This window comes from Colletotrichum aenigma (genome assembly GCF_013390185.1).
Source record: "Colletotrichum aenigma strain Cg56 chromosome Unknown KSG_Cg56_contig07, whole genome shotgun sequence".
Taxonomy (NCBI): Eukaryota; Fungi; Ascomycota; class Sordariomycetes; order Glomerellales; family Glomerellaceae; genus Colletotrichum; species Colletotrichum aenigma.
Genome location: NW_023500913.1, coordinates 4079547 through 4103883, shown reverse-complemented (window position 1 = coordinate 4103883; position 24337 = coordinate 4079547). Strand labels below are relative to the sequence as shown.

The 24337-nt window shown below is 54.4% G+C and overlaps 7 protein-coding genes across 7 annotated transcripts; 3 read left to right on the top strand and 4 right to left on the bottom strand.

The window, feature by feature from the left end:
* Positions 1-1501: 1501 nt before the first annotated feature.
* Positions 1502-2929, bottom strand: CGCA056_v011378 (uncharacterized protein; the record flags this gene model as incomplete). Its single annotated transcript, XM_037326624.1, has 1 exon — positions 1502-2929. The coding sequence occupies one exon, from the start codon at positions 2927-2929 to the stop codon at positions 1502-1504; it is 1428 nt and encodes a 475-aa protein (XP_037175610.1).
* A 2633-nt stretch (positions 2930-5562) lies between these two features.
* Positions 5563-7852, top strand: Pclo-1 (Protein piccolo; the record flags this gene model as incomplete). Its single annotated transcript, XM_037326623.1, has 4 exons — positions 5563-5679; positions 5802-6393; positions 6452-6535; positions 6609-7852. The coding sequence occupies 4 exons, from the start codon at positions 5563-5565 to the stop codon at positions 7850-7852; spliced, it is 2037 nt and encodes a 678-aa protein (XP_037175718.1).
* A 1834-nt stretch (positions 7853-9686) lies between these two features.
* FUCA2 (Plasma alpha-L-fucosidase) lies at positions 9687-12107 on the top strand (the record flags this gene model as incomplete). The annotated part of the gene is made up of 2 exons (XM_037326622.1): positions 9687-9776; positions 9828-12107. 2 exons carry the CDS (start codon positions 9687-9689, stop codon positions 12105-12107), a joined length of 2370 nt encoding a protein of 789 aa, XP_037175887.1.
* A 561-nt stretch (positions 12108-12668) lies between these two features.
* Positions 12669-15599, bottom strand: UGT80B1-0 (Sterol 3-beta-glucosyltransferase UGT80B1; the record flags this gene model as incomplete). The annotated part of the gene is made up of 7 exons (XM_037326621.1): positions 12669-12922; positions 12979-13619; positions 13679-14029; positions 14075-14438; positions 14489-14646; positions 14701-15427; positions 15482-15599. The coding sequence occupies 7 exons, from the start codon at positions 15597-15599 to the stop codon at positions 12669-12671; spliced, it is 2613 nt and encodes an 870-aa protein (XP_037175784.1).
* Positions 15600-16968: 1369 nt separating this feature from the next.
* RTA1-1 (Protein RTA1) lies at positions 16969-18057 on the top strand (the record flags this gene model as incomplete). Its single annotated transcript, XM_037326620.1, has 3 exons — positions 16969-17152; positions 17207-17455; positions 17513-18057. 3 exons carry the CDS (start codon positions 16969-16971, stop codon positions 18055-18057), a joined length of 978 nt encoding a protein of 325 aa, XP_037175785.1.
* Positions 18058-19746: 1689 nt separating this feature from the next.
* Positions 19747-21749, bottom strand: ATR2-1 (Cytochrome P450 monooxygenase ATR2; the record flags this gene model as incomplete). The annotated part of the gene is made up of 8 exons (XM_037326619.1): positions 19747-19791; positions 19856-20256; positions 20314-20480; positions 20533-21040; positions 21096-21180; positions 21242-21333; positions 21386-21422; positions 21483-21749. The coding sequence occupies 8 exons, from the start codon at positions 21747-21749 to the stop codon at positions 19747-19749; spliced, it is 1602 nt and encodes a 533-aa protein (XP_037175781.1).
* A 1076-nt stretch (positions 21750-22825) lies between these two features.
* On the bottom strand, positions 22826-23541 carry CGCA056_v011372 (uncharacterized protein; the record flags this gene model as incomplete). The annotated part of the gene is made up of 2 exons (XM_037326618.1): positions 22826-23215; positions 23290-23541. The coding sequence occupies 2 exons, from the start codon at positions 23539-23541 to the stop codon at positions 22826-22828; spliced, it is 642 nt and encodes a 213-aa protein (XP_037175782.1).
* Positions 23542-24337: the final 796 nt, after the last annotated feature.

Genomic DNA, 24337 nt, shown 5'->3' with positions numbered 1-24337 from the left:
AACTTGGCTTAAGCTTATCGGTCAGATACACGCGCCGAGATATATCCCACAGACTCGGTTGATTATCGAAACGAACCACAACATGATCGTCAGAGAACTGGAGCTTATCCGAGGTGCCGAAGACCCGCAATAGCGCAGATCCTACGTGGTGCCCACCGGAGCCGAGACGATGGCCATCGCCGAAGTCCTCTCGGAGCAAATCCCGTATGGACGATAGCCGCCCGGGACTAGAAGGCGCCAAGCTGTTGACACTTCAAAGCCGTGTATATTCCAAGAAGAAAGGCAATCGGACCGGTTCGCGAATTGACAATTTTTATCGTTAACTGTCAGAACTGCATCATGCGTTCGTGCTTGTCATGTCTCATTTCATGAGGGGGCCCAATGGCAGTCCAGGGACAGATGTTACTCTGAACGGCGTCGCAGGTACGAATGACCCGAGTCGGGAATCGGGCTGTACGAGACACGCTGGGGGCAGAGAAAGGGTGTTCTTCTGCTCGACGCGAATGGCAAGTTGACAGTGTCACATTTTGTGACGAGCCCTCGAACGACAGACGGTCAGGTGACACAAACCAAAAGATCAATCCAGGGGCGAACAAGACTTTAGCGCAAAGAGAGGGAGGGCTCAGCCTTCCCAGGCTCTATCGCCCACCATCAATTCTGGAACAATCATGGTTCCCCTCTCTTCGTCCCGAAACTGTGGAAGGCGACCCTGGTCCGGACGAGGGAACCAATCGCAACTCTCCGAGGACGATGGGGGAAGCCGATCTACGAATGATAGAGGGTCTTCGGCCGAGGGATCCAAGCGGCTCTATGTGGCTCCAGCCAGGCGCGACAAGCGGGACCCCTGGATGGCAAGGGGAAAAGAAGGTGACGTTTCGTTTCATGATATTCCATTCCAAACATTCCAAGGATGGCGCAACTTTGTGAAGAGTTTCGAGCACGGATTCAATTAAGACTGCCCAATTATGTACAAGTATGTGACTCGTTCGACCAATCCCCCCCACCCGATCGACAACAGGGATTAATACAGACAATTATGGAAGACCAGCAATGCTCTAAATGCTTTGTGAGAAGAACGGGATGATATGTTACAGGGAATAATATTTTTTGACCAAACGTTTTACCTGGCCTTCAAACTAATACCGATTCGCACCAGGCGCCGAAGACCCTCCCCTGCTCACACCCACCAAATGCAGAAACCGAGACACTTCAACTCAACTTACAGAGAGACAAACACACACCATCCAACACAGTAACACTAGCCCTGTAGGGCCCGCCACACGTGTCACCCAGTCAATGTTCCTGCCGTCGAATATGTTGAAGGACCTTGGTAAGCAAGTCTGAAGAGGGCGTAAGTCGGGATTCGAGAGTTTCGAAGAGTGGGGGGTATTGGGCTGCCTTGCCAATCCCGCAGGCGTAAGGAGGTTCTGGTCTCGGACCCCGGGGTTTGCGTGGGCAGCTACCTGTCAGGCAGACTGCCACTCTTGGCATGCTGGTGGCCTTAGTTGTTCGCAGGCCTTGGCGATCCCAACTGGGCAGGCTGAAGAGGCTGGCTTTGAGACTGCTGTTGTTGTTGAGGGCGCTGTCCGGCGTTGGCGTTACCGCCTCGATTGCCGTTGTTGCCGTTGCTGCCCAGAGTAGCAGGTTGCAAACCATTGTTGTTGCCAGAATTCTGGTTTCCAGTGTTCTGAGTCTGGCCACTGTTGTTGTTACCCTGATTCTGACTCTGATTGCGATTGCCAGTGCCCTGATTTTGGTTGCCATTATTGCCCTGGTTCTGATTCTGGTTCTGGTTGGCGTTGGTGTTCGCGTTGCCGTTGTTACCCTGGTTTTGGTTCTGGTTTTGGTTCTGGTTTTGGTTTCCACCGTTGTTGCCATTTCCAATACCCTTGCCAATGTTGCCCTGACCATCTGTGCCCTGGTTCTGGTTCTGGTTGCTGGTGTTGGTGTTGGTGTTCGCGTTGCCAGTGTTGCCAGTGTTGGTGTTGCCGGTGTTGTCGTTTCCATTACCATTGCTCTGGTTCTGGGGCTGGTTGCCATTGTTGCCCTGGTTCTGGTTCTGGTTGGCGTTGCCGTTGTTGCCCTGGTTCTGGTTCTGGTTGGCGTTGCCATTGTTGTTACCCTGGTTTTGATTTTGGTTCTGGTTCTGGTTCGAGTTACCGTTGTTGTTGCCCTGGTTCTGGTTGTTGATGGCGGGTTGCGCGGCCGGGCGGTTGGTAACTTGAGGAGCAGCAGGAGCAGCACCGCCGTTGTTGCCGGCGTTGTTGCCACCACCAGGGGGGGGGACAGCGGGAGTCACGTTTGCGCCCTCAACCTCCAAGCATCCGGTAGGACGAACAGCCTGAATCTGCGGCATACCAGCGGCAGCGAAGTACATGTCGATGTTGGGAAGGACATTGACGCAGCGGTTGTTGTTGATGGAGTTGACGTCCTTTTGCGCGGTGTCGGGACCGTTGGTAACCATTGACTGCAGGGTGTCGACGACTTGCTGGAAGGTGCCTTGGGTAGCGAGAACGTTGTTGGCTTGCGCGACCATGTCCATGCCCGTGAGCGCAGCGTCGAGGACCATCTTGTGGTTGAGCTCGTCAATCTCTGCGTTGAGCGCAATCGTAGCTTGCTTGGTGAACTCGGCGCCAGTGAAGGAGGTGGCGCTGTTCAGGAACTTCGTGACCTTGCCGGTATCCTGCATCCAGGACATGACGGCGTTCATGACCTGAGCATCCGAGACACCATTGCGACCGGCGGCGGTGTTGTTCGCACCTTGGCTGGCTCCGGCTTGTTGACGAGTCTCCAGGCGTCTGACGCCCCGAGCGGGATACCGTGAGTTCCTGTCCACCGCTCCGCCTTCCGCTGAGCTAGCAGTCGGCAAGGCGAAGACACAGGCAGACAGGAAAGAAGCGACGAAGAAGAAAATGACCGAATACTGCATTATGGCGGTGTTGTTGAAGTCGTGGATACTAAAGACTAGCTCGAGTGGACGAAGAGAGCAACACGCGCACTAAGAAAAGACGGCAAGATACAAAGGCGAAATAATGGTGACGTGAGTAGTAGTGTGGGTGGCCGCCACTAAAGGAAAGTGATCGAGTGGTGGGCCTTCCAAAGGCGTCCGACCATTCGCTGATACAAAAGGAAAAGAAGAGAAGGTTGATTAGGTGAGATGGGGGAGAGATAACGCGACAGAGATCGGAAATAGTTCACCGGCCCGGAAACGTGGGAGGACGAACAGGAAGGTGGAAGGACTTATATCAAATGCCCGCAAGCAGAAAGATGTGGCTGAAGATGGAACAATTGAGACTGTGCTTGGCGCGTTGGACGAAATATTGGTCTGAAGAGAGTCATGGGTGAGGGGTTCTTGGGAGAGATCAGGCGCATCTCCGAGCTTGGGGAGTCGTGATGGATGCGTTCGAAGCAGACGAGATGTCGCGGCCAAGAACAATGTGTTGCAACGCCAAGGCGTGGGTGGCAGGGGAGCTGGTTTAAGCAAAGCAGACAAAGCAGAATTCTTTAGCTAATCATGGTTCTAAGAAAAGACGAGCAGAGCCTCACGGCCAATGGGATGGCTTGGGGACTGAGGGTATCGAGCAAAGCATGGGGGTCAGTGTGGATGGAAGACCTGGGGCGCCTGGGGAGGATCATAGACGAAGCATTATGTGAGCACGACAAGGATGGGAGAGGTTGAGACCCAGATGGAGTCATCAGGGGGGTTCGCGGTTTGTCTGCCGCAAATGCCCAGTCGGAGATTTTGCCCGGGAGGGCGCAAGAGCCATTTGGCGATCATGAAGAAGAACGGCGCCAAGGCTCATTGGACAGAGAGGTCAGGCCAGACTGATCGAGTCAACACCACACCTCGCTGACTTGAGAAGAGGAAGAGGGGGAAAAACAAGATGGCTGTCATCTGTCTCGTAAAGTCTGTAAAGAACAGATGCTTCATGTTGCTCGACGAACCAGCACTATCCTATCCTCCTCAGAACGGCACTTCCGGTGGCAAGGCGGACTTGGCCTCCCACTCGAAATCCGTTCTCGTCAACTCTGTTGGTGTGGTGGCCCCCATGGGATTGGACGTCGCCAAGTGAATGACGGAATACGAGGCAGCAGAAAAGAGGCAAGAGGGCTACCTGATGCCAAATTCTCCCAACCTTGCTGATGAACGACACCCTCGAGGACAGATCACCACCAGGTGTTACAACGCAAAATGTTGCACAGACAGCCCGTCGGCCTGTAACGGACTAGACTGTTGCCCAGCGAAACCGAACAAGGCAAAACACATTTTTACTCATGCTATGAAGTTTCTGATGACGACACAAACAAGTCCCAAGAAATCCCAAGGAAAAAGAAAAGCAAGGGCCAGTTTCCAAAGAGTCGCAAGGTGGGTGAAGGGTAAGGTGACGATGAAGGCCAACAGGCGTTGGGCGGGAGGGGAGAGGGGGGCTATAGCAGGTCATTCTATGACTTGAGGTAAACGCAGAGAGAGCTGCAAGACGCAGACGCAGAGCCGCCCGTGGACAAGCATTTGCCAAGCATTTCTTCCAGGTCGCACATCAGCCGCGACGAAACGAAAATCCTCTCCACTTTGACTTGGCAAAGAAGATCAAAACGGCGGACCGGGAGCCAAGGATCCGTCGTTTATTATGATGATCGCCCCCTCAACTATTGCGTCGTACTGAGGACTGCATATGGATGCGTAGGACGGTGGCCTTTTACATGAACGAGTGTGGGAAAGAGAGAGAGACCACAGCCAGCTGCGTATGTAAGGCCCATTGCATAGTCACGTTTGCCTCCTCATCCCGCCCGGCCTCATCTGATGAAACCCCACGCGACCGGGCTCGAAACGACGAAACTCACCTCACACCGTCGCGCTTGGGTACGAAACCGAGGGACCCTGGTCTCGATCTTTCTTGTGACTGCACTTCGCCTCTCCATCTGCCTCATTCGCCTGCGTCCTTTCTTTCAGCCTGTGAACAAGGGCGCCTCTTGTCTTGACGTCTCTTGTCCTTCCTCCTCGGCAGCAGGATCAGTCAGGCCCGCCCCATCGCACCGTCGGAAGTGCCATGGTCCGATGATTAAGCCCGATGGATGCCCCCATACACCTTCTTCTCGGCCAGGAGGCATAGACATCACCATCAACGATTGTGCGGCCGGAAGAGGCTGGGAGCGGCGTCTGCCGCAGTGGCACTGGCTCGATTCCCTCCAGCCAAGGCATGCGATTGGCGGATGCGACTCCTCTTCGGCTGGGCGCTCCTCTGGGCGTCCGACCGCCCGACTGTCTATGAGACTCTGCCGGCTGAGCCGCCATGTGGCATGTCACCGTAATGTCTTGTCTTCCTTGCCATATATCCAAGTCGGTAGCCGCATCCCTTCCCGAAGGCATTAAGCTTACTTGGCCCTCGTCTGAATGCTGATGATCCCTTGAGTTGGTCGTTCCGCTATACAAACATCTTCCCCCTAGGACCCGTGGGTTTAGTAACGGTGTCTCTCCTTCCCTTCCCTTGTCATCCTCCTCTTTTTCTTTTTTTCCCTTTTTGTTTTGTTAACAGCCCCGGTGGTTGACCCTCGCTAATCATAATGACGCTCATGAAGTTTTCACTTTCTTTTCTGCTTGTTGGCTTGAGGCTTAGCTGTCCGGTCGTTGCTCAAGATCAACAGGCGCAATTCAATCAAGTCATTAACCTCAATGGGGATGTAAGTTATTAACCTTTGGGTGTGCACCATCAAGTCAGTCGTGGGTTGGGTCATGGTGTCGACGATGATTGATGATGATGGCCCCGCCTCATCATGGGGTAAGACTAACATGGCATCACTAGATGCGGTTGAACAGACTTGTGTTCCCCGACAACTCCAAGATTGAGACATTCTCCCAGACGCAACGTCAAGTCATCGTCAACCAGAACCCCAACCCGCTCCCGGCAAGCCATGTCGTCGGCTCGACGGGACAGCCGTTCGTTCAGCTCTCGCGCAACTCCTTCACCATTCAAACGAATGGAGCCACCGACCTGGTGGGCGCTCAGATCGAGCTGCCCATTGACCAGAACATGCTGCAACAAGCTGGTGTGACCGCCGACAACACTTACGTCGCGATGCTTTCTCGAGACCGTCAGGCTTGGATCATTCAGGAGAGCATCAAGAGTGTCAACATCACCGATGCGACCGTCCGCATGGTCAAGATGAACACGATCGACGGCGAGTACGTCGCTGTTGGCCGTCAGACTTCCGAGCTCGGCACGTCCCTCACCCCGTTCGGCCAGCCCGTCACTATCGCTGGATCTGGCATCCAAGAAGCAGAGTTCACCGACGGGTTCCGCATGTCCATCCGGGCGAGCCAGCCGATGAGCATCAAGACCGATGTCGTCAACGGTATCAGCACCGACATGGTCACTAACGGCATCATGTCCATCAGTAAGCCATCTGGACCACCTCACACGTTAAGTCGCGGAAGCTAACGCGAATACCACAGACAACTACCGCTACCTCGTCACCAGCAACTTGGCTGGTGTCGTTCCTAGCCTCAACCAGATGACCGCCGTCGTCCAGATGCCGCGTAAGTCTATCCCGAATGAGCCAAAAAGCTTATTTCTCTTCATGGAATTCCGACTTACCGGGACCTGAAACAGTCAATGTTGACCGACTCATGGCTATGGCCATGCGCGCGGGCGCTTCGCCCCAGTCATCCATCACGCTTGGCATTGCCCAGCGTCCCGTTCTCCAGAACCCTGGCGGCGCTACCGGTGGACTTCAAGCTCCTCGCCAGAAGCGTCAGAACAATGAAGCCAACAACGGCACTGCTTCCAATGAGCCTAACGGACAGCCGCAGAATGGCGCCAGTCCCAACGGCGCTGGCACCGCTATTGGTGCTTCTCCTGCGGCTGGAAACCCCAACCAAGGTAACCAGGGAGGTAACAACGGAGGAAACACGAACCAGCCTCCCCAGGGCAATGGAAACAACCCGCCTCAGGGTAACAACGGAAACCCTAACGCTCCTGGCCCGGCCATCCCCGCTGCGACCCAGCTTCTGCTCGCTCAGACCTTTAGCCCCATCAACGCTCAGGTCCTCCTCGACCGAGAGAACGCTCGCATCGCCGTCCCCGTCGGCCAGATCGACGGTGAGTTCATCCTCACCATGATGGTCGGTGGAACTCCTGTTGGAACCCAGCCTCAGCCGGCTCCTCAGCAGGGAGGTGGCATCACCGGTCAACCTCAGCAGGGTGGTCTCGGTGGTCAACCCCAGCAGGGCGGCCTCGGTCAACCGCAGACATCCCAGCCGCAGACTCCTCGCCCGGCCACCCCGGCTCAACCCCAGCAGCCTGCCGCGGAGCCGCAACAGCAGCCTCAACCGGCGGCGCCTGCGGCCGAGCCTCGTCCCCAGCAGCCTGCGCCTGCCCCTCAACAGCCTGCTCCCCAGCAAGAACCTAGACCTGCGACGCCTCCTGCCCCCGCTGTGCCCGCCCCTGCTCCTGCTGTTCCGGCTGCCCAGCCCCCTGCCGCTGCTCCCGCCCCTGCCGCTCCTCCCGCCGCGCAGCCCAACCCAAATGGCCCTCCCACCGGCGGCGCCATTACCGGCAACCAGCCCGGCCCCGGCGGCGGTGCCATTACCGGCTCGCCTCCCCCTCAGCCCGGCCGTCCCGCTCGCAGACAAGAAGCTCCTCAAGTTCCCCCCACCGGCGCCATGGGTTTCGAGATGAAGATGGCGGACCTGATGGCGATGGCGGAGAACAAGAAGAACGGCGGTACCATGGCGACGTGGGAGATGATGACCAACTTCGTCGCGCAGCAGAAGTCGGCGGAACAGCAGAAGGAGATGACGAAGAGGAGACGGTCGTTCCCGGTGAGACGACGCCTCGGTGGTGTGCATTTCTAAGGGGTAAACTTTTGGGTAGCATGGCGAATAATATTCGATGTGTATTCTTTTCATCATAGTACCCTCGGTCGGGCGCCTGCAGGGCAAGCTAAGACGGCCTTGAGGGGATTCAAAAATACTCAATAGAAAGCGTTCTTGGTGAACACCATCATTTTTCCTGCCTCTGAGTGATCCTGGAAGTGATATTATCGTATGATTGTTCTTCTGTGAATCTTCAATTCTGACATCCACATGTAAGGTGATATCCTGGCCCCAACACGTCGACTCCGACTTGAATTAACCCGCGGAAAATATTCACAGCCATTGAAAACACGTCTCTCGGTTTCCAGCGACGGCTCTTCATTCCGTGGTATTAGACATCTTCAACCTGCCACTAGGCATCTTCCGAAGAAACAATAAGGGTCTTTCCACAAGCGCGTCGGCAAGTCAATTCCATCGCGTGGATCCTCGGCTGACAAGCCGACATGACAATTGTGACGTCTGCAGGGTCAATATCGCCAAACACCCGTAAAGAGAGATCGAGTCGAGTCTCGGGCCGCCTTTGCCACTAGTCGAGACAGTAGTCGCCCTTCCAAATCATCGTCTGTACTACGGTCGGTCCCATCCGGTGGCTCGTAGTCTGGGCTTTTTTTCGCACCAGCGATCGGCGCAGAGTCAGAGAGCCGCACTTGCAGCCCCTGCAGGAGCGAGACCGAAACAGCGCAAACTATCGCCATGGCCAGGCCAGACGCTGGCCTCCTGACAGCTGGCACGGTTCTTATCTCCATGACGTTTCCGGATAAAGCAGGTGTGCGTGAAGAATCAGGAGAAAGTCTGCCGGACTTCATGGTTTACCCAATTAGGTAATTGAGAGGAGTGTTTTCAAGTGGGAGCCGCGGAAGGCATTCGATCAATGAGATGTGGTGCGATTTCCATTCCGCGATTCTCAGGAGATTGGATGCCAATGTTGAAATATCAGTCAATTACTGGCTTTGGCCGCACCAACTCGGTAGCCAATCGAACTTTCGATCCCTCGAAGAGAACGACGCCCTCGTGATGCCTGTGGGCTATTTGACTCCAACATGGCAAGAATGACAGGTTGCAAAGGCTTTTGCGAATGACAGAATCAAAGCACGAGAGGGGGAAAAGTCTAAGCCCAATGCACGTCTTGTTGATGTGAGCAGTCTGTGCCTTGGTGCAGTGTTTCTGCCAAGCTCGAGCACGCAATGAGTCTCACAGTAAAGTTCGTTCTTGAGAAGAGGCCGCAGCTGTTTCGAAAACTCTGCAGACAGCCCTGCATTTCGCTGGCGATGGTGGCGTCGTGAGATCGGTCGATGATGTCCGCCCGCCTCACGATAGCAATTGAGGTGGAAATGAAAGAGAGAACTGCTGAAAGGTGAAGAAGACACGCCGGCTTCGGCGACCGGCATTCTTCCACTAGAGCGATAACGTACCTTGCAGGAGTGTTCAATTGTGTGATACGAAAAGCTGCTGACCCCTGTCGCGATGACGTCCCGGCCAGCTGGGCTATCTCCAACTCTGACCAGTCTTATCAGTGGTGCCCCTCACTGCCTAGCAAACCCAAATGCGCCGGCTGTTGATGGTGACATGAATAGTGGACATCGTGTTGGGGAATGTTACCGTTCCATTCGAAGTCGACATTAGCGATGTGTTGGATGAACTGAGGGGTGATGCACCTGATGAGGGATTGATCACCAGATTTCCCCGCTGGAGCTCTGCGAGAGGCTGGGGCCGGTCATTAAGAATGGCGAGCTTCCTCGGCAATGAGGCGCGCGGTGTTGCGCTGCTTCCGTAGAGCAATTGAAGCTGCTGGAGGACGTCGCGATACTCCAAAATGAACAGTTTTGGTGGCTTCATTGTTTCCCCGCTGCTGGCGTTGGCCGGATTCGCGATCGGGGCGACCAATTCATCGTCTTGTGAAGGAGTAAGTAGCGATCGCCCATTTTTCGTAGCGCGCCTTGTTGACAGTGAAAAGAAATCAGTCCCACTCGACCTCTCGACATTGTTCAACAACAAAGCCTTCGGCACCAAGCCTGGCGAAGCGTCCTTTGATGCCTTAAACCAATCCTTCCCTGAGCCCTCCGTCGGGCCCGACTTCACCTCCACCGATACGGGCGTCGAGTACAGCTTCCCCGGATACACCGGGTCAACCGACCCGGACAACCTCATCTGCGCCGGCCAGAAGATCACTGTCCCGACGGCTTCCTACTTCTCCGCCTCTTTCCTCGTCGCGGGAGATGTTGAGGGCGCCACCGTCAGCGGGAACGTGTCGTTCACCTACTCCGACAACACCACGTCCGAGTTTGAACTCCGTACGCTCAACTGGTTTAGCTTCCTAACCATCAACCGCGGCGAGATCATCTTCCCAAGTCGCTTCACCTCCAATGGCTCCGACTTCAACTCGTCACACATCTTCGAGCGGACCACGGCGCTACCAGCTGGGAAAACGCTGAGCTCCATCACGCTGCCGACAAAGAATAACGCGACCGAGGGAAGACTGCACGTCTTTGCCATCTCGCTGTGGCAGTCCTCCGATGTAAGCGTACAATCGGTGCGACCGACGCAGAAGTGGACCGGAAACGGGACACAGGTGGTCGAGGTCACCGTGAACAATGCCGGATGGAAGTGCGTAGCTGGCGCTGGCCTGAACGTCACTGTCTCTGGCGACGGATTCACCACCGTGAGCGCTGGACATCTCAAGCGTCTCTGCCCTGGCGACCAGAAGGTGGTCGTCGTCGGTGTGGAGGGCTCTTCCAGCGGGCCGACCACAGCCGCTGTCGAGATCAGCGATGGCACGTCAAAGAAGACCACCTCGGTTGAGGGTGTCGAGATCGGCTTGACTGAGTGGACCTCTGACCTCGAGAGCCTGTCCAAACACGAGAGTCCAGATTGGTTCGACGAGGCCAAGTATGGTATCTTCATCCACTGGGGCCCGTACTCGGTCACCGGCTGGGGCAACTCGACACCGTACGAGAGCTATGCCGAGTGGTTCTGGTGGTACTCGACGCACCATCCCGAAGGCGACCGGTCCAACTTCTATGGATACCGTCTCGACACGTACGGCCCTGATTGGGCCTACGACAACACGTTCCCCGAGTTCAACGCGTCCAACTTCGATGCAAAGGAATGGGTCGACCTCTTTGCCGACGCGGGAGCCAAGTACTTCGTTATCACGACCAAGCACCACGACGGCTTCGCCATCTTCGACGCAGGCGAGACCTCCAACCGCTCCTCCATTCACTACGGCCCGAAGCGTGACCTCTTGAAGGAGCTTTTCGATGCCGCAGAGACGTACCAGCCTTCCCTGAAGCGAGGCACATACTTCTCGCTCCCGGAGTGGTTCAACCCGGACTTTGGCCCGTATGGCTTCGTGCAGTTCCCGACTCCTTCGGCAGTCTCCTGGCCCGGTGTCCTCGCGTCGAACCCTTACACTGGTGAGAAGGAGCCGTACACCGGACACGTACCTGTCGGAGACTTTATCGCCGACCTCATGGTCCCTCAGATGGAGACGCTCGCGTACGACTACGGCACCGACATCATGTGGTGCGACTGCGGCGCGGCCAACGGCACAGCAGGCTTCGCGGCGGAGTGGTGGAACAAGGCGCGCGCGGAAGGCCGTCAGGTCGCCATCAACTCGCGGTGCGGCATCGCCGAGGCGGCGGACTTCGACACGCCCGAGTACCAGACTTTCGCGTCCGCGCAGCGACGCAAGTGGGAGTCAAACCGGGGCATGGACCCTTACTCGTACGGATACAACCGCGCGACGAAGCCCGAGGAGTACATGAACGCGACCACGATCGTGTACTCGCTCGTCGACATGGTGTCGAAGAACGGCAACTTCCTGCTCGACATCGGGCCCAGGGCGGACGGCACCATTGTGCAGGCTGAGATGGACAACCTGCGTGAGGCGGGGAAGTGGATCAAGGCGCACGAGGAGGCGATTTTCAACACGACGTACTGGTTCGTGCAGAGCGAGATTGTCGGAGGTCCGGACGTGAGGTTCACGCAGACGGAGGACGCGTTTTACACCATTTTCTTGGAGAAGCCCGTGGGCGTCGACGGGTGGGTCTCCATCAGCGCGCCGATCCCCATTGTCGAGGGCGATATTGTTAGTCTGCTTGGCGTCGAGGGCGGCGGCAAACTGGAGTGGGAGACTTCGGGTGCTGGCGATGAGAAGGTGTTGAAGGTGAAGGTTGATGAAGCGCTCATTGACGCGGACCAGTTTGGCTGGGTCTTCAAGGTGTTGTATGTGTAATTAGCGAACCTCAACCGCGTGCGCGCCCAATTGGGCGACATTGTTTCTCCCATGCTTCAAAGTGCGACATGCAAAAAGAATTACTCAGTGAGGGCAAAAGATTGCGCCGAGGGGGAATCGAACCCCCGGCTCCCCGACGTTGCTTGGTGGCAACGGAGAATTTTACCACTAAACCATCGGCGCTGATGATTAACCTTGCGGCTCGAAAGCCATCCTCAGTACGTTCACGACAAGCCCTGTCCCCCGTCTTGTCCACCACCTCGTTTCCCTACCTATTCTCGTATGACCCTTTACGTCGAAGATTTCGTCTTTTTCATATTCGTTTATCTTAGAATAAGGCTTAAACGCACATAGAGGTCAGTTACTCTCTAGAGGATCAGTCGCCTCGCTCTATCTGGTACCACGTTTAAGCCTCATGTTAGATTGCGTTGGCCATATCGTGCCAAGTATGATACTTTTAAACGTTGAAAGATCCATCCGAAATCTTGTCGATGTGAAATTAGTGGCATGAATCAGTTCATTCCTACTTTCTTAAAATCACGTCTATGCTTCTATGGGTATCTAGTATGTCTGTCTCTCCATCAGCTCCGGCTCGTCACTCTTGCGTCCTTTCTTCTCTTTCTTCTCTTCGCTAATGCGGCACAGCGTATCAAATCTGTGCAGCACCGCCTGGACCTCGAAGTTGCTGTTGCTAGCCAAATACTCGCCTTCTGCTTGGCGGGCTGCAGCAATATTGCGGCGCGTCTTTGAGTGAACGGCAGTTCGAATGCTCTTGTAGATGCCCTGTCCAGGATATGCCACGATTCCCAATGTTGCTGTATCACAATGTTAGTCTCACTTGCGAAACATTTGGCTGCCAGTTGACACATACCTGATGCTGTCTTGGTGGCCATATTCAGAACACCCTTGCCGACTCCCAAGGCCGCCCCAGCTGCGCCTCCATCACGTCCTCCCTTGTACGGCTGCACAAACAGGTCGGCAAACCCCTCACTCAGACCGACAACGAAGTGCTTTCCTCCCTCGATGGTACCAGACTTCCAGTCGTTGATCGGCTTCCGCTGCTCGACCTTTTCTCCGTAAAGCTTGGGAACGTTTCGCAGACCATCTGTCACGGCAAGCGGCACGTCGAGGTAGAACTTGCCATACGCCTTGAAGAAGCCACCGACACCCGAAGCCGAGGCTTTCAAAACGGCGCCGGTGGTGCTTCCGCTAGCACCGGTGCTACCACTGCTACTGCCGGGGCCCGCGCTTCGAGGACGTTCAAGTGCCTCAGATGACGGAGGTGCGAGACTGGCGGACGCGGATCGGGTCGGTGTCTGGCTGCCGCTGCTAATGGCGTCTTCCATCTCAGCTGACTTCATCTTCGACCGTTCGTGGTACGTTTGTACAGGCTTGACGACGATGTCCGTTGCGCCTTTGAACATTCCTGTTGCAGCGCCAAGAAGCGCCGAGCTGGCACCGGTGACTGGATCCCATCGCCGGTTCTCGATGATGATGCTTCTCGTGTCGTGTCTATGCGAGCGCCAATGTCAGTCTTGTGTCGGTTGAGGTCAAATATCGGGGAGCCTTACGGTGACATATTCTTCTGACCAATCTTGAGGTGGTCGAGGAGAATGCCGGCCGCCTTTTTAGACAGCTTTACGTGTTTCTTGCCCCTTTTGTATTCCCACGTCGCAGGCTGATCCGGGAAGATGTCGCAAGGAAGATCCTCGAGTGGCAAATTGGCGTGGAAAGACTTCACCGCTGTTGCTACGCCGTTTTCTGTCCTCATCTTCGCCGCGAGCTCACCCGCTGCTGCCAGTGCTTCTGGCGTTAGGCAAAACCGTATGGCTTCGGACAGATTTTCAGCATTCAGCTGCTTGTGTGGTATCGGCTTCGGTCCGGCGCCTGCGATGGCAACCATGTCTCCCCAAAAGGGTTGACTAAAGTCCGTTAGCGACATTCTCCGAGTTGGATGGGTAACCTACTCTCCAAAGAACGGTACGATTGTGGTTGGTCTACCGTTCAGAAGACCACAAGCCGTTGTTCCCGCACCGCCGTGGTGAAAGACTGCCGCTACGTTTGCAAACAGCCACTCGTGTGGGCAGTCGCCCAGGAAAAACACGTCGTCGGCCTCGATGCCTCCGAGATTACTCCACCCCTTGGATATGATGGCACGAACGCCCGTAGCACGTACCGCCTCAACCAATGTCTTGGTCATCTCCTCCGGGTGGTCGATCACGATGCTTCCGAAGCCAATGTAGATCGGAGTCGGACCCTTTGCAAGGAATTCAGCCAAGTCGGGAGGCGGTGTGTACTGCGGCGGCTCGCGGAAGAAGAAACCACATACGTCTAGAGACTTCTGTTAGCTCATGGACAGTCCGCAACAATCGTAGACGTACCAATGTAAGCAGGCCAGTCTTGTGGCTTGGGCACCAAAGCTGGAGACCAGCAATAGGTGAAGGGGATCTTCTGTACCTCCGCAAGAACTGGGCCTTCGGAGAATGGTACTTCTTCGAGATCTATCGTCTTCCGCCATTCGTTGATTACGTCTCCCAGACTGCGAAACAGCGTCAATAGGCGTCGTGCAAAGTCTCAAGGCCTGACTGCTTACCCTTGCCACGTTAACCACTCGACGATGCTGTAGGACACAAAGTTGGCCGTGCTCTGGTCAACGACGCCCTTCTCTCCAAACCTCAGGTTCGCCAGCGGATGGGGGAAAGCTCTCGTGCTGCTCCATGGCATGGTGAACATCAAGTGCAATGGCACACTCAATGCTTGCGCGCAATGGACATGCGCAAAGCTGGGCGGGTTCGCGATGATAGCGTCCGCGACAAACGGCCTTCCCGTGAGCGTGTCCGGTTCGATACACGACTTCCAGCACCCTTCCAACATTTCCTTGACCATCTTGCGCTTCTTTTGGATGTCGCCGCCCTTCAGGCTCTTCAAGCTGGGGATCAGGCCGGGATTCTTGACCATGTAGGCCATCAACTCGGAGGGGTCGCCGCCGATGGGGTAGAACTCGAGGTTCGACTTTCGTACAAACGAATCGAAGACATCGTGGGTCGCTAAGCGCACGCGGTGGCCGTAGGTCTGGAGCTCATTGCCAAGCGCGATGAAGGGCTGGACGTCTCCACGACTGCCGACGACCTGGATGACGATATTGAGCTTGACTGGGAAGTTCTTCTTGTCTGCGAAGCGCGCTGCTGCCTCGACGTATTCTGGAGGGGGGCCTTGGGCTGCTGTTGCCGCGGCGATGGAGGGGTCTTTGAAGTCGGGGACGAAGCAAGCGAGGGTTGTCGCGAGGCGGGAGTCGAGGTTCACGTCGATTCTGCCATCAGCTGTTTTTCGTTAGTTTGTCAGACTCGGGGTATTGGTAGAAGATAGGTACTGACAGTTCACGCTGTTTCTCTGCTGCCTCATGCTCTCGGCCATCGCCGTCTCGTAGGAGGGAAGGTAGTCTTGAGGGACAGTGTCGTCCTCAAGCATCTGGACGGTATTTCTTTTCGACATACTGGCAAGTCTGGTTTGATTCTCGAAAACCTGGGTAGCAAAATAACGAGCCGTAGACGGCTAGTCGGTGTCCGGAAATATTCCTTTGGTCGCAAGTCTCTGGTCGTACAGCCGTTCGTGCTGGAAGGAGAGAACGCACGACCGAGCAGAGGTGAGGCGAAGAGTAGAACAAGAACATCCACAACAGTAAGTGAAAAGGTTAATTCTAAAAGGCGAAAGTCGGCTGCTGGAGGGCCGAGAACTACCGCGAAGAAGGCGACTCGAAGATCTTAATTAATATTTAACATCCCACCTTGTTACATCATTCTAGAACGGGTTCCCCTCCATGGGGCCTCAGCCTCAAATTGACTCTAATGCCTACCGACGCGCCTCTGACTCGGCGTGGGATGAACCTCCGACGGAGAGCAGGACCCTCAGAAAGGCTAGATCTCCGGCATTCCTAGATGGTAAAGCCGCGTCATGGATGCCGCGCCGAGAGAAACAGACCATGGTAAAATTCTTATCGTCGTGTTATCGCACTTTTTTCGATGGCTCTTTACAGCGATCGCACAAACATCCGCGGATTCGGCTGCCTTTACGTCTCAATGAGGTTTGACAGCCCCGATGCGCGTGTTGTTACGGTACGCTATCCAATGCGCAGCAACCCGTCAATGCTTAATTTTTAAGCAACTGGATCCATTTTTAGGGGTCCCTTTGGCAATGATTGGCCTCTAAAGCCACGGAGAAACGCGCGGGAGTCAGGGATGCTCGCTCCGGTGACGAATACGCGGATGGAGCACCTTGTCATTCGCCTACCTCAACTCGGGCTTTTCGCTTTGTACCGCTAAAGGCCGCCCCTGAAGCCATTTTTGGTGTAGCGTAAGGCGTCCCCGAGCAGCACACCCTTGTCCCTAATCGGCTGTCTTTTTATACGCGTATCCGATGCGCATTCAATGGCCCCCGTGCGGATTTGCTCCGAAGATGGCGCCGGAGGAGGAGTCTCGGAGGAAGAGGCTCAGCCCTACCGGGTCTCCGCGTATAATCTCAAAATCTGCAAGTGTTGTCCATAATTCTGCCGTATGCAAGGGGCGGCCGTATCGATGGCTGTTTTGCATCACAAACAACGCGCATGTCAACACGGGCAGTGCAACAAAGGGGTCGGACAAAATGGGGGAGGGTAGTTACTTATATCGCCCGAGTTTCTAGATGAAAAGGACTTGTGGATAGATCATCAGCTTCAACATCGACAAATACATTATTTTTCCTTTCTCTCGTTTTTCCATCGTTGGCAATTTACTCTCCTTCTTTTACACAGAGTCCAGTCTTTCACAGAATCACACCGCGCAAATACTATATCAACGACTCAGGCCTACCCACCGAGACAGACACCATGGCCGACAATAGTACAACAACGGAGGGTGCGTCGAAGGGCTTCGTATTCTACCACTATGAGCCGTCCATGGTAGCAGCTGTCATTTTCATTGGAGTATTCGGTCTTTCGGGGCTCTTGCACATTTGGCAGCTGGTGCGAGCCCGAACATGGTATTTCATCCCCTTCGTGATAGGATGTCTCTGTAAGTTGCCATGTCAAATATCCAGTGAGTTGGAGCTTGGCTAATGCGGACCAGTTGAGGCCATTGGTTATGTCGGTCGCGCTATGTCTGCACAAGAAGCACCGGACTACACCAAGAATCCCTACATCATCCAGTCCATTCTTCTCCTGCTAGGACCAGCCCTGTTCGCTGCATCGATTTACATGATCTTGGGTCGTTTGATCAACCTTTTGGATGCCGGAAACTACTCTTTGATCAGGCCGAAGTGGCTGACCAAGGTTTTCGTTCTCGGTGATCTCTTATCTTTCTTCGCCCAAAGCGGAGGTTAGTTCAAGGCCCCTACATATCGTTTCTGGATAGGAAACTAACTTCTTCAAATAGGTGGCGGTATGCTTGCAACGGCTAAAGACACAGATTCCGTTAAATTGGGAGAGAACATCATTGTCGGCGGTCTCTGTATTCAGATCCTCTTCTTCGGCTTCTTCATGGTCGTCACCCTCATCTTCCATATGCGCCTTTCTCGCAACCCGACCCCGAAGACATACTCTCTTGATACCCCTTGGAAAGGCCTCCTTTGGGTTCTCTACGGAACCAGCTTTATGATCATGGTTCGATCGCTGTTCCGTGTTGCAGAATATGTCCAAGGAAGCGAGGGAGAGCTCCAGTCAAAGGAAATGTACATCTACATCTTTGACGCGCTTCTCATGGGTCTTACATCAGTGCTCTTCAATTGGTTCCATCCCAGTCGCGTCATCAACAACCGTGACACCAGCCTCAAGCAGGTGTCAAGCTCAGAAGTTTTGTCCGAGGGTTACTTGATGGAGAGCGGCCAATATCAGCAACCCAAGTACCAACAGCAACAGCATCAAGGACCACCAAGCCCCTACGAGCCGTATCACGGTACCCAGGGAGACTTTCGGAGGTGAAGAGACTCAGCAAAAACGGGGTGAGCTTCCCGCAGACTCGGCAGTACAGCTTCGGGTGTCGACCGAAGACTGGAGGGAATGGGCATATGAGCCGACCGGTGGGCGATGAGCGTCGTGATTTTTCTGTCGACGGGCATTTTCATTTGTAATTCGGGCTGGATGGGAAATGGGTATATGGCTGGGTGCTCGTGCAATATCTGAGCACACGAAGCAACAGCGCATGACATGGACGGCTTGTATAAAATAGACTGTATGATAACATAAATGAAAGCTTGAGGTTGAAAAGAGAACACAAGAATGCCTGGTTGTGCTTCAATCTGTCCAGGTCAGGCTCTCAGCTAAAGAGCAGATCCACTACTTGTCGCCCTCGTCGTAATGGTTCAAGGTCTTGTGGTAGAAACAATACATAAGCAGTTTGAAACTCATGCAGAAATGCCCTAGCTGCGTTATGTATCTGGGGTGCTGATTGCTTGAGATCTAACGTAGCATCTTCCTTCGGTCGGCAGTGCATCCGGACGCCCCGGTCCGTGGTTGGATCCACTACGCCCGGTTGCTCCCCTTTCGGACCCGCGCCAACACCGCTTGTTGTCCGAATCACTTGATCAAATAAGTCGTGTTCGCATCAACTTTATCAGGCAGCGGTAGTTAGTATGCAAGCATTTGCATTATCTGGCGATCTTGGCACTGCTATCGCGAACCCCGTTCAGAGCCCAGTGGTTCCAACGTCAGCACTTGTCCGTTTAGAGTAACCCAAGCTCGGCCGTCACTGGGCATAGCATTGGAACATCCTTTATTAGGGACTTTGGGTGGTCTGAAGTGAGACCTGCACTGTGCCCCCGCTTCCTTTCCACCTTACTTGCACTTCAAAGACATCAACTCTAGACCAACTGCATCAGCCTACAGGAATATCAGCTACCCTCATTGTTGCGGACGCCTTTATCGCGGGTCATCGATAGCTGTCAATCGATCAAACATGCCTCGTTTCCATCCCGTCCACGCCCTGCCACTGCTGCTTGCCACCACCTTCACGATCGGGGGTGCAATGCCTCTCTGGAACCCGTCTGGCGCCATTCGCGAGTTCGGCCTTCCCGCGCACATTCAGGCATCTATTGAGGCGCAGTCGGCTTGGAAGATCTATGGCATGCGAATGTCGCTGTGGGGAGTTGCTATGTGGACCTTCTTTCTCCGGGGAAATTTCGAGGCGCTTGATACTATGATGAGCCTATTCGTGGGGATGGGAGCTGTCGATGGTTACGTGTGCTACTGCGAAGGTGTTCCAGGCCAGGGAGTTTTCAGATTCGGTACCAGCGTTCTTCTTGGACTTTGGGGCATTCTTGGTTTGAATACCAGGTTTGCAAGAGCGTAATCATCGCGTGAGCTTCGAGCAGCTCAAGCCCATCGACATCGACACCAAGAGGCGGGTGCGATCGGAAGAGGGGGAGCAGCGCCAACTCCCGAACGCCTTATGTCGTCGCACTTCTTCAATCACGTGGATATAATTGCTTTCGCTACAAATCCAACGATTTTTCGATAAAGTCAGTCTTTGCGGGGTTCGCTCTAAAGCTGAGACGGTCTAGGCATCCGGAACTCTCCTCGCCTTGGATCAGTCTCGCCATCAATGCCATTACAATGTGTATAATCCTCCCATTACTCGACTGCAAGTGTGCATCCCGTCACGCAATATTCTCTTCACAGCTTGCGCATCAAAATCTTCTTGTCGGGATCAGGTTGAGTCTATTTGAGAAGTCAGCGTTGCGGTTCTAACCCTGAAGGAGAGCAGCCTTAGTGAGTAACTTACCACAGACCCGAAATCCAGGTTCTTGTATCTCTCAGTGCTACCTTCAACCATCTTGATATCATAATTCGCCAAGGTCGTCGCCATAATCATCTTAATCTCATTGACGGCGAAGAACCGACCAGGGCATGCGTGACGACCAAATCCGAACGTCAGGCTCGTGGGGCCACCGACGCTGACGAACTGGTTGAGGGCAACAACCTCCGCCTGCTTTGTGCCCGTCTCCTGCTCTGTCTTTGCCTGGCGCAGCTTGTAGAAGCGAAGGGCATCGAATTTGTCGTGGTCGGGGAAGTACTCGTCATCATTGTTGATGCCGATCATGGGGATCTCGATGATGGAGCCTTTGGGGATGACTTGCCCGTTTGACAGGGTGAAGGTCTTCAGAACCTTACGTGTGAACGATGCTAAGGAAGGAACTGTCAGCCTCCTAATCTCTTTCAATGGGAAGAACATTGACTCACTTGAACCAAGCGCATAAAATCTCATGGTCTCCTTCAAGAAGCTGTCCAACTTCTTCATGTTTTGCATCGCAAGGCTGGTGAAGACACCATTGCTCTCGGCCAATGCCTGCTGGACGTCCTCTCGCAAAATAGGGATCAACTCAGGCATGGCTGCCAATGTGTAGAACCTAGAGTCCTCGTCAGTTGTTGGTCAATGTTAGAAGAACGTGGTCAGCTTACGCGTTGGTAGAGGTAACCGTTGTAGTGTGGATAGCAGCGAAGCTGATGCCGAGCTGGTACCTAGCAAGCTCCTTGTCGTCCTTCTCGCCGAACTTGGTCTGCGCATCCATAATCCACTGCAACATGTCGTAGGGCTTCTGGTAGTCGGGATCCTTGGCTGCTTCGCGTCTGGCAGTCACAACAGGTCGCAAGAACTTGTCTGCGGCATCGATGCGCTCGTGTACCTTCTTCACCTCTGGCAGTCCTGGAGCCACAAATCGGCGTGTCCAGGGCCGGAGATCAGAGATCTTACGAATGGCCTTCATCAAGTCAACGGTATAGTTGATCGCGGCGTCAAGGTATTCCTCCTCGCGACAAAGCTCGGGGCCAATGAAGACGCGTCCAGATGCCATTGCGACAATACGAAGGAGCTTGTCCATGATCTTGACCTCGGTCCATTCTCCAGAATGTGGGAGCTCGATACGCAGGGCTTCGATAACTTCGTCTGCGATGATGGGGTTTAGTCGTACTAGGTCACTGTTAGTCAACGATAGCTGCAGCCATGCAACATGTAGACCATTTACCAAGTGCTGGGGTCAAGCTGCTCTTAACGGTGTGAGGCAGCAGATCAATGTCGGTCTCGACCTTGGTGTACTTGGCGTGCATAAACTGCAACAGAGTATTAGCTAGGCCACCTCTAACCGTCTACTCTTTCTTTCCGGAGACCAACCTCTTCAATGGCCTTGTTAAAGCTGAGAACATCGTCGGGCAATCTCTTCAGCTCGTTCATGAACTTGGGAGCGACGACAATATTCGGCGATGCTGAAGTTGTGTCAACGCTCGTCGAAAGAGTCCAACTACCGCCAAGACTTACCCCTGGTCGTAGTAATCCTCCAAGCTCTCTCTTTGAACTACAAGAATCCGGTGTTATTCGTGATGATTGCAACCTGTCTTGCGATGCTGTTACCTACCCTCTTGTATCCGTCAAGATACATATCCTTCGCTGATCCGCTGAGGAACTTCTTTCTTCGACTCTCGGCTCCTCCGAATTCTGTCCCGATCATGGGAAGGTCCGCCCACGGGTCGCTCTTGAGAACGCTCTGCAGCAAAACAGCAACGACGCAGGCAAACACAGCGGTCGCTGCGATCGGCCAGCGGTTGGCCAACTCTTCGAGTACGGTGGTGTACACCACTGGCACAGTGGTGGCGTTCATGTTGGGAAGCATCGACATCGACATTCTGGGCGATCGGTACGTCTGCGATGGTGTGCTTGAACAGATGAACAAACTCAGAAGAAGTTGGGACCTAAGGATGTAATATAGTCTCGCAGTGCTTCACACCCTCCAGATCCGCGCTCCAGTTGGTTGGCTCCAGCATGACAGCAAACACCGCGCCAGCTCCCCCGACCTCCTTGTTCGCATGGAGGTCCCCCACCATGACGAAAGGCACTGTTAGTCTGCCACATTACCGACAGGAGAGCCTCGAACGAGTACGAGTAGAGCGAATAGCCGGTGGGTTACGAAACTTGCCCGCGGCATGCGAAACCGGGTGGAACCGCCTCAACTACCGGAGGGAGGGTGGCTCTTCACCCCTGTGCCGATCAACGGGACGAATGACAAAGTGATCTGAAGAAGTTGCATTAGCGCTGCGGACAAGTTTGCTGGGGGGAGGCAAAACGCGGGGAGCCAGGTTGGGGAGGTGGACGGGCTTGACTTAAAGTCCGAGCCAAGGGTGACCGATTGAAGCTCGCGTGGTAAACGATGTACGACCCTATCGGTTTCGTATTCGCGAGTCTGATCGTCAGAAGTAGCCAAACAGATTGTAAAGCACGACGTCGTTTAGAAATAAGAACTGGACGGTGCGCCCTAGAAAGCAAGCATGGCAGGTAAGACGCTACGTTGCAGAGTTGCTTGTCCATCGTGAATTCACGCGATGTCAAGCAAGAAGCCGTCGCTAAAGCTTCGTTGGGAAACCCTTCTCGGAGCCTCGCTTTGATTATTTGTCCCGCTTCCAAGGCTTCCCATCTCCTCATGCGGGAAGCCACCTGTAATGTTTCAAACGCTTCTATTCACGGTATGCTACTTTTCAGAGGCGGTCAAAGCGGCCAATGATTGGACGAAACCTGCAAATACTGGAATTGCAGCAGACTGAATGAGGAGGAAACTACTGTTTTCAGATTGCTAAGACTCTGAAAATGATTTATTGGTGTGTTCGCCCTCCCAGTCGGGACAGCAATACGTCGGATAACTTTGCGGGCGCCTAGGTGTCATCTCCCACCGGTTGACAGACGCCGAGGTCGTCATGCACTGTCATATTACGAGCCGTAAACTTTCAGGAAGCCAGTAATCTCCCCATCAAAAAGCGGTTTGCCAGTGGAAGGGTCCTCGCTGTCAGCTCCCAGAAGTCTTGCCTCCCAGTAAGTCCCTTGCTCTGTGTCAGTATCCTTCTTGAAGCCCCACGTCGTGTAGCCTTCGGAGCCTAAGAAGATTCCGCTCTGCTTCGTTCCGTTGATGTAATGCGAGTACGGCTGGATTTCGGTGCCGTTAACCTCGTACATCAGGAGAGCGTCGTACGGAATATCGGCTGCAACGAGGTTCTGCCATGTGTAACCCGAGACACCTGTAGGCACGTAGCCTTGAATGCCTTCTCCGTTGACACATCGAAGGGGGTTCTGCGCCACGCCAGCTTTGTCAAGCACGGCCATCTGATCATTGTTGGAGTAAGCAAGTGTACTAAGGTTCCCCAATCGGGGGTGGCGGCTTCCGGCATGGAACTTACGAATCCCCATCGGATGCCAGTTGAGCCGCGGGAGTAGATGGCTGTCAGTCCATGGCCGGTAATGTATTCGCCTGTATCCGCCGCCTGCATCGACCACGGCCCCGCCTGGCCGGTTGAGGCATCGTACTCCGGGTATACGGAGCAGTCGCCGGGGATCAGCTCGGCAGTCACGTTCGGTGCTGCGGCGGTGAGAGGGGCCGCCGCCAGGCAGAGGGCGGCAGTGGCGGTGACGAACTTAGCGAGCGAGGCCATTTTGGTGCGAACTTTATAAATGATTGGTAGGGATGGTTTGAGTGACTCGTTGATCTGAAAACACAACTGCGATTGCTTCGTCGAATCTCTGCTTGGGCTTTATACGTATTACCCCTGAAAGAAACATACAGGCAGACAACCCGGTCTAGGCTTTATTCCTTCGTAAACCGGTGAACTTCCGGGACCGAAATGCTCGAAGGATCTTTCGTGGCCACATTACAGAGCTAGACACTCGACGGCGTGATCCTGCCTAAAATCGCGGCCCTTTTGGTGGACGGAAGAGTACGGGAGCTAGGGGCACTGAGAGGGGTTGAGACCACTAACTTGAGATTCAGGGCGAGGCCTAAGGAGACCCTGGTAAATGATCGCCGCTAAGTGCCGTTAACCGCCAAGCATCGTGAATCAACGAGTGAAGTCTAGCGCAGCTTAGTCACTTCATGCCAAAGCAGAGACAGTGTGCCTAGCAGGTGATGTCATTTCAGGCAAGTTGAACTTCGCTTGAGCGCCCGGCTAGACCGTTGTCACCCTGCGAAAAGGAAGTTCAGAACAATTCTGAGCTACCTTATGTGCCTTGCTCCCTGTCCAATTGGCCTCGACTGATAGCACCGAACATCTCCATTATCACGCTGTGCCGAGCAATCATCGATGGAGATTTTTACAGCCGTTCTCGAATAACAACAAGCATGAGCTCCATGAGACAGCTGCTAGCCTGGGGGGAACAGTTGGCAATTCGAGTCGATTGCTGCTCTTAACAAGCTTTTGATGTGCACCAAAAGAGGGGTGATGAAAAGCCTGC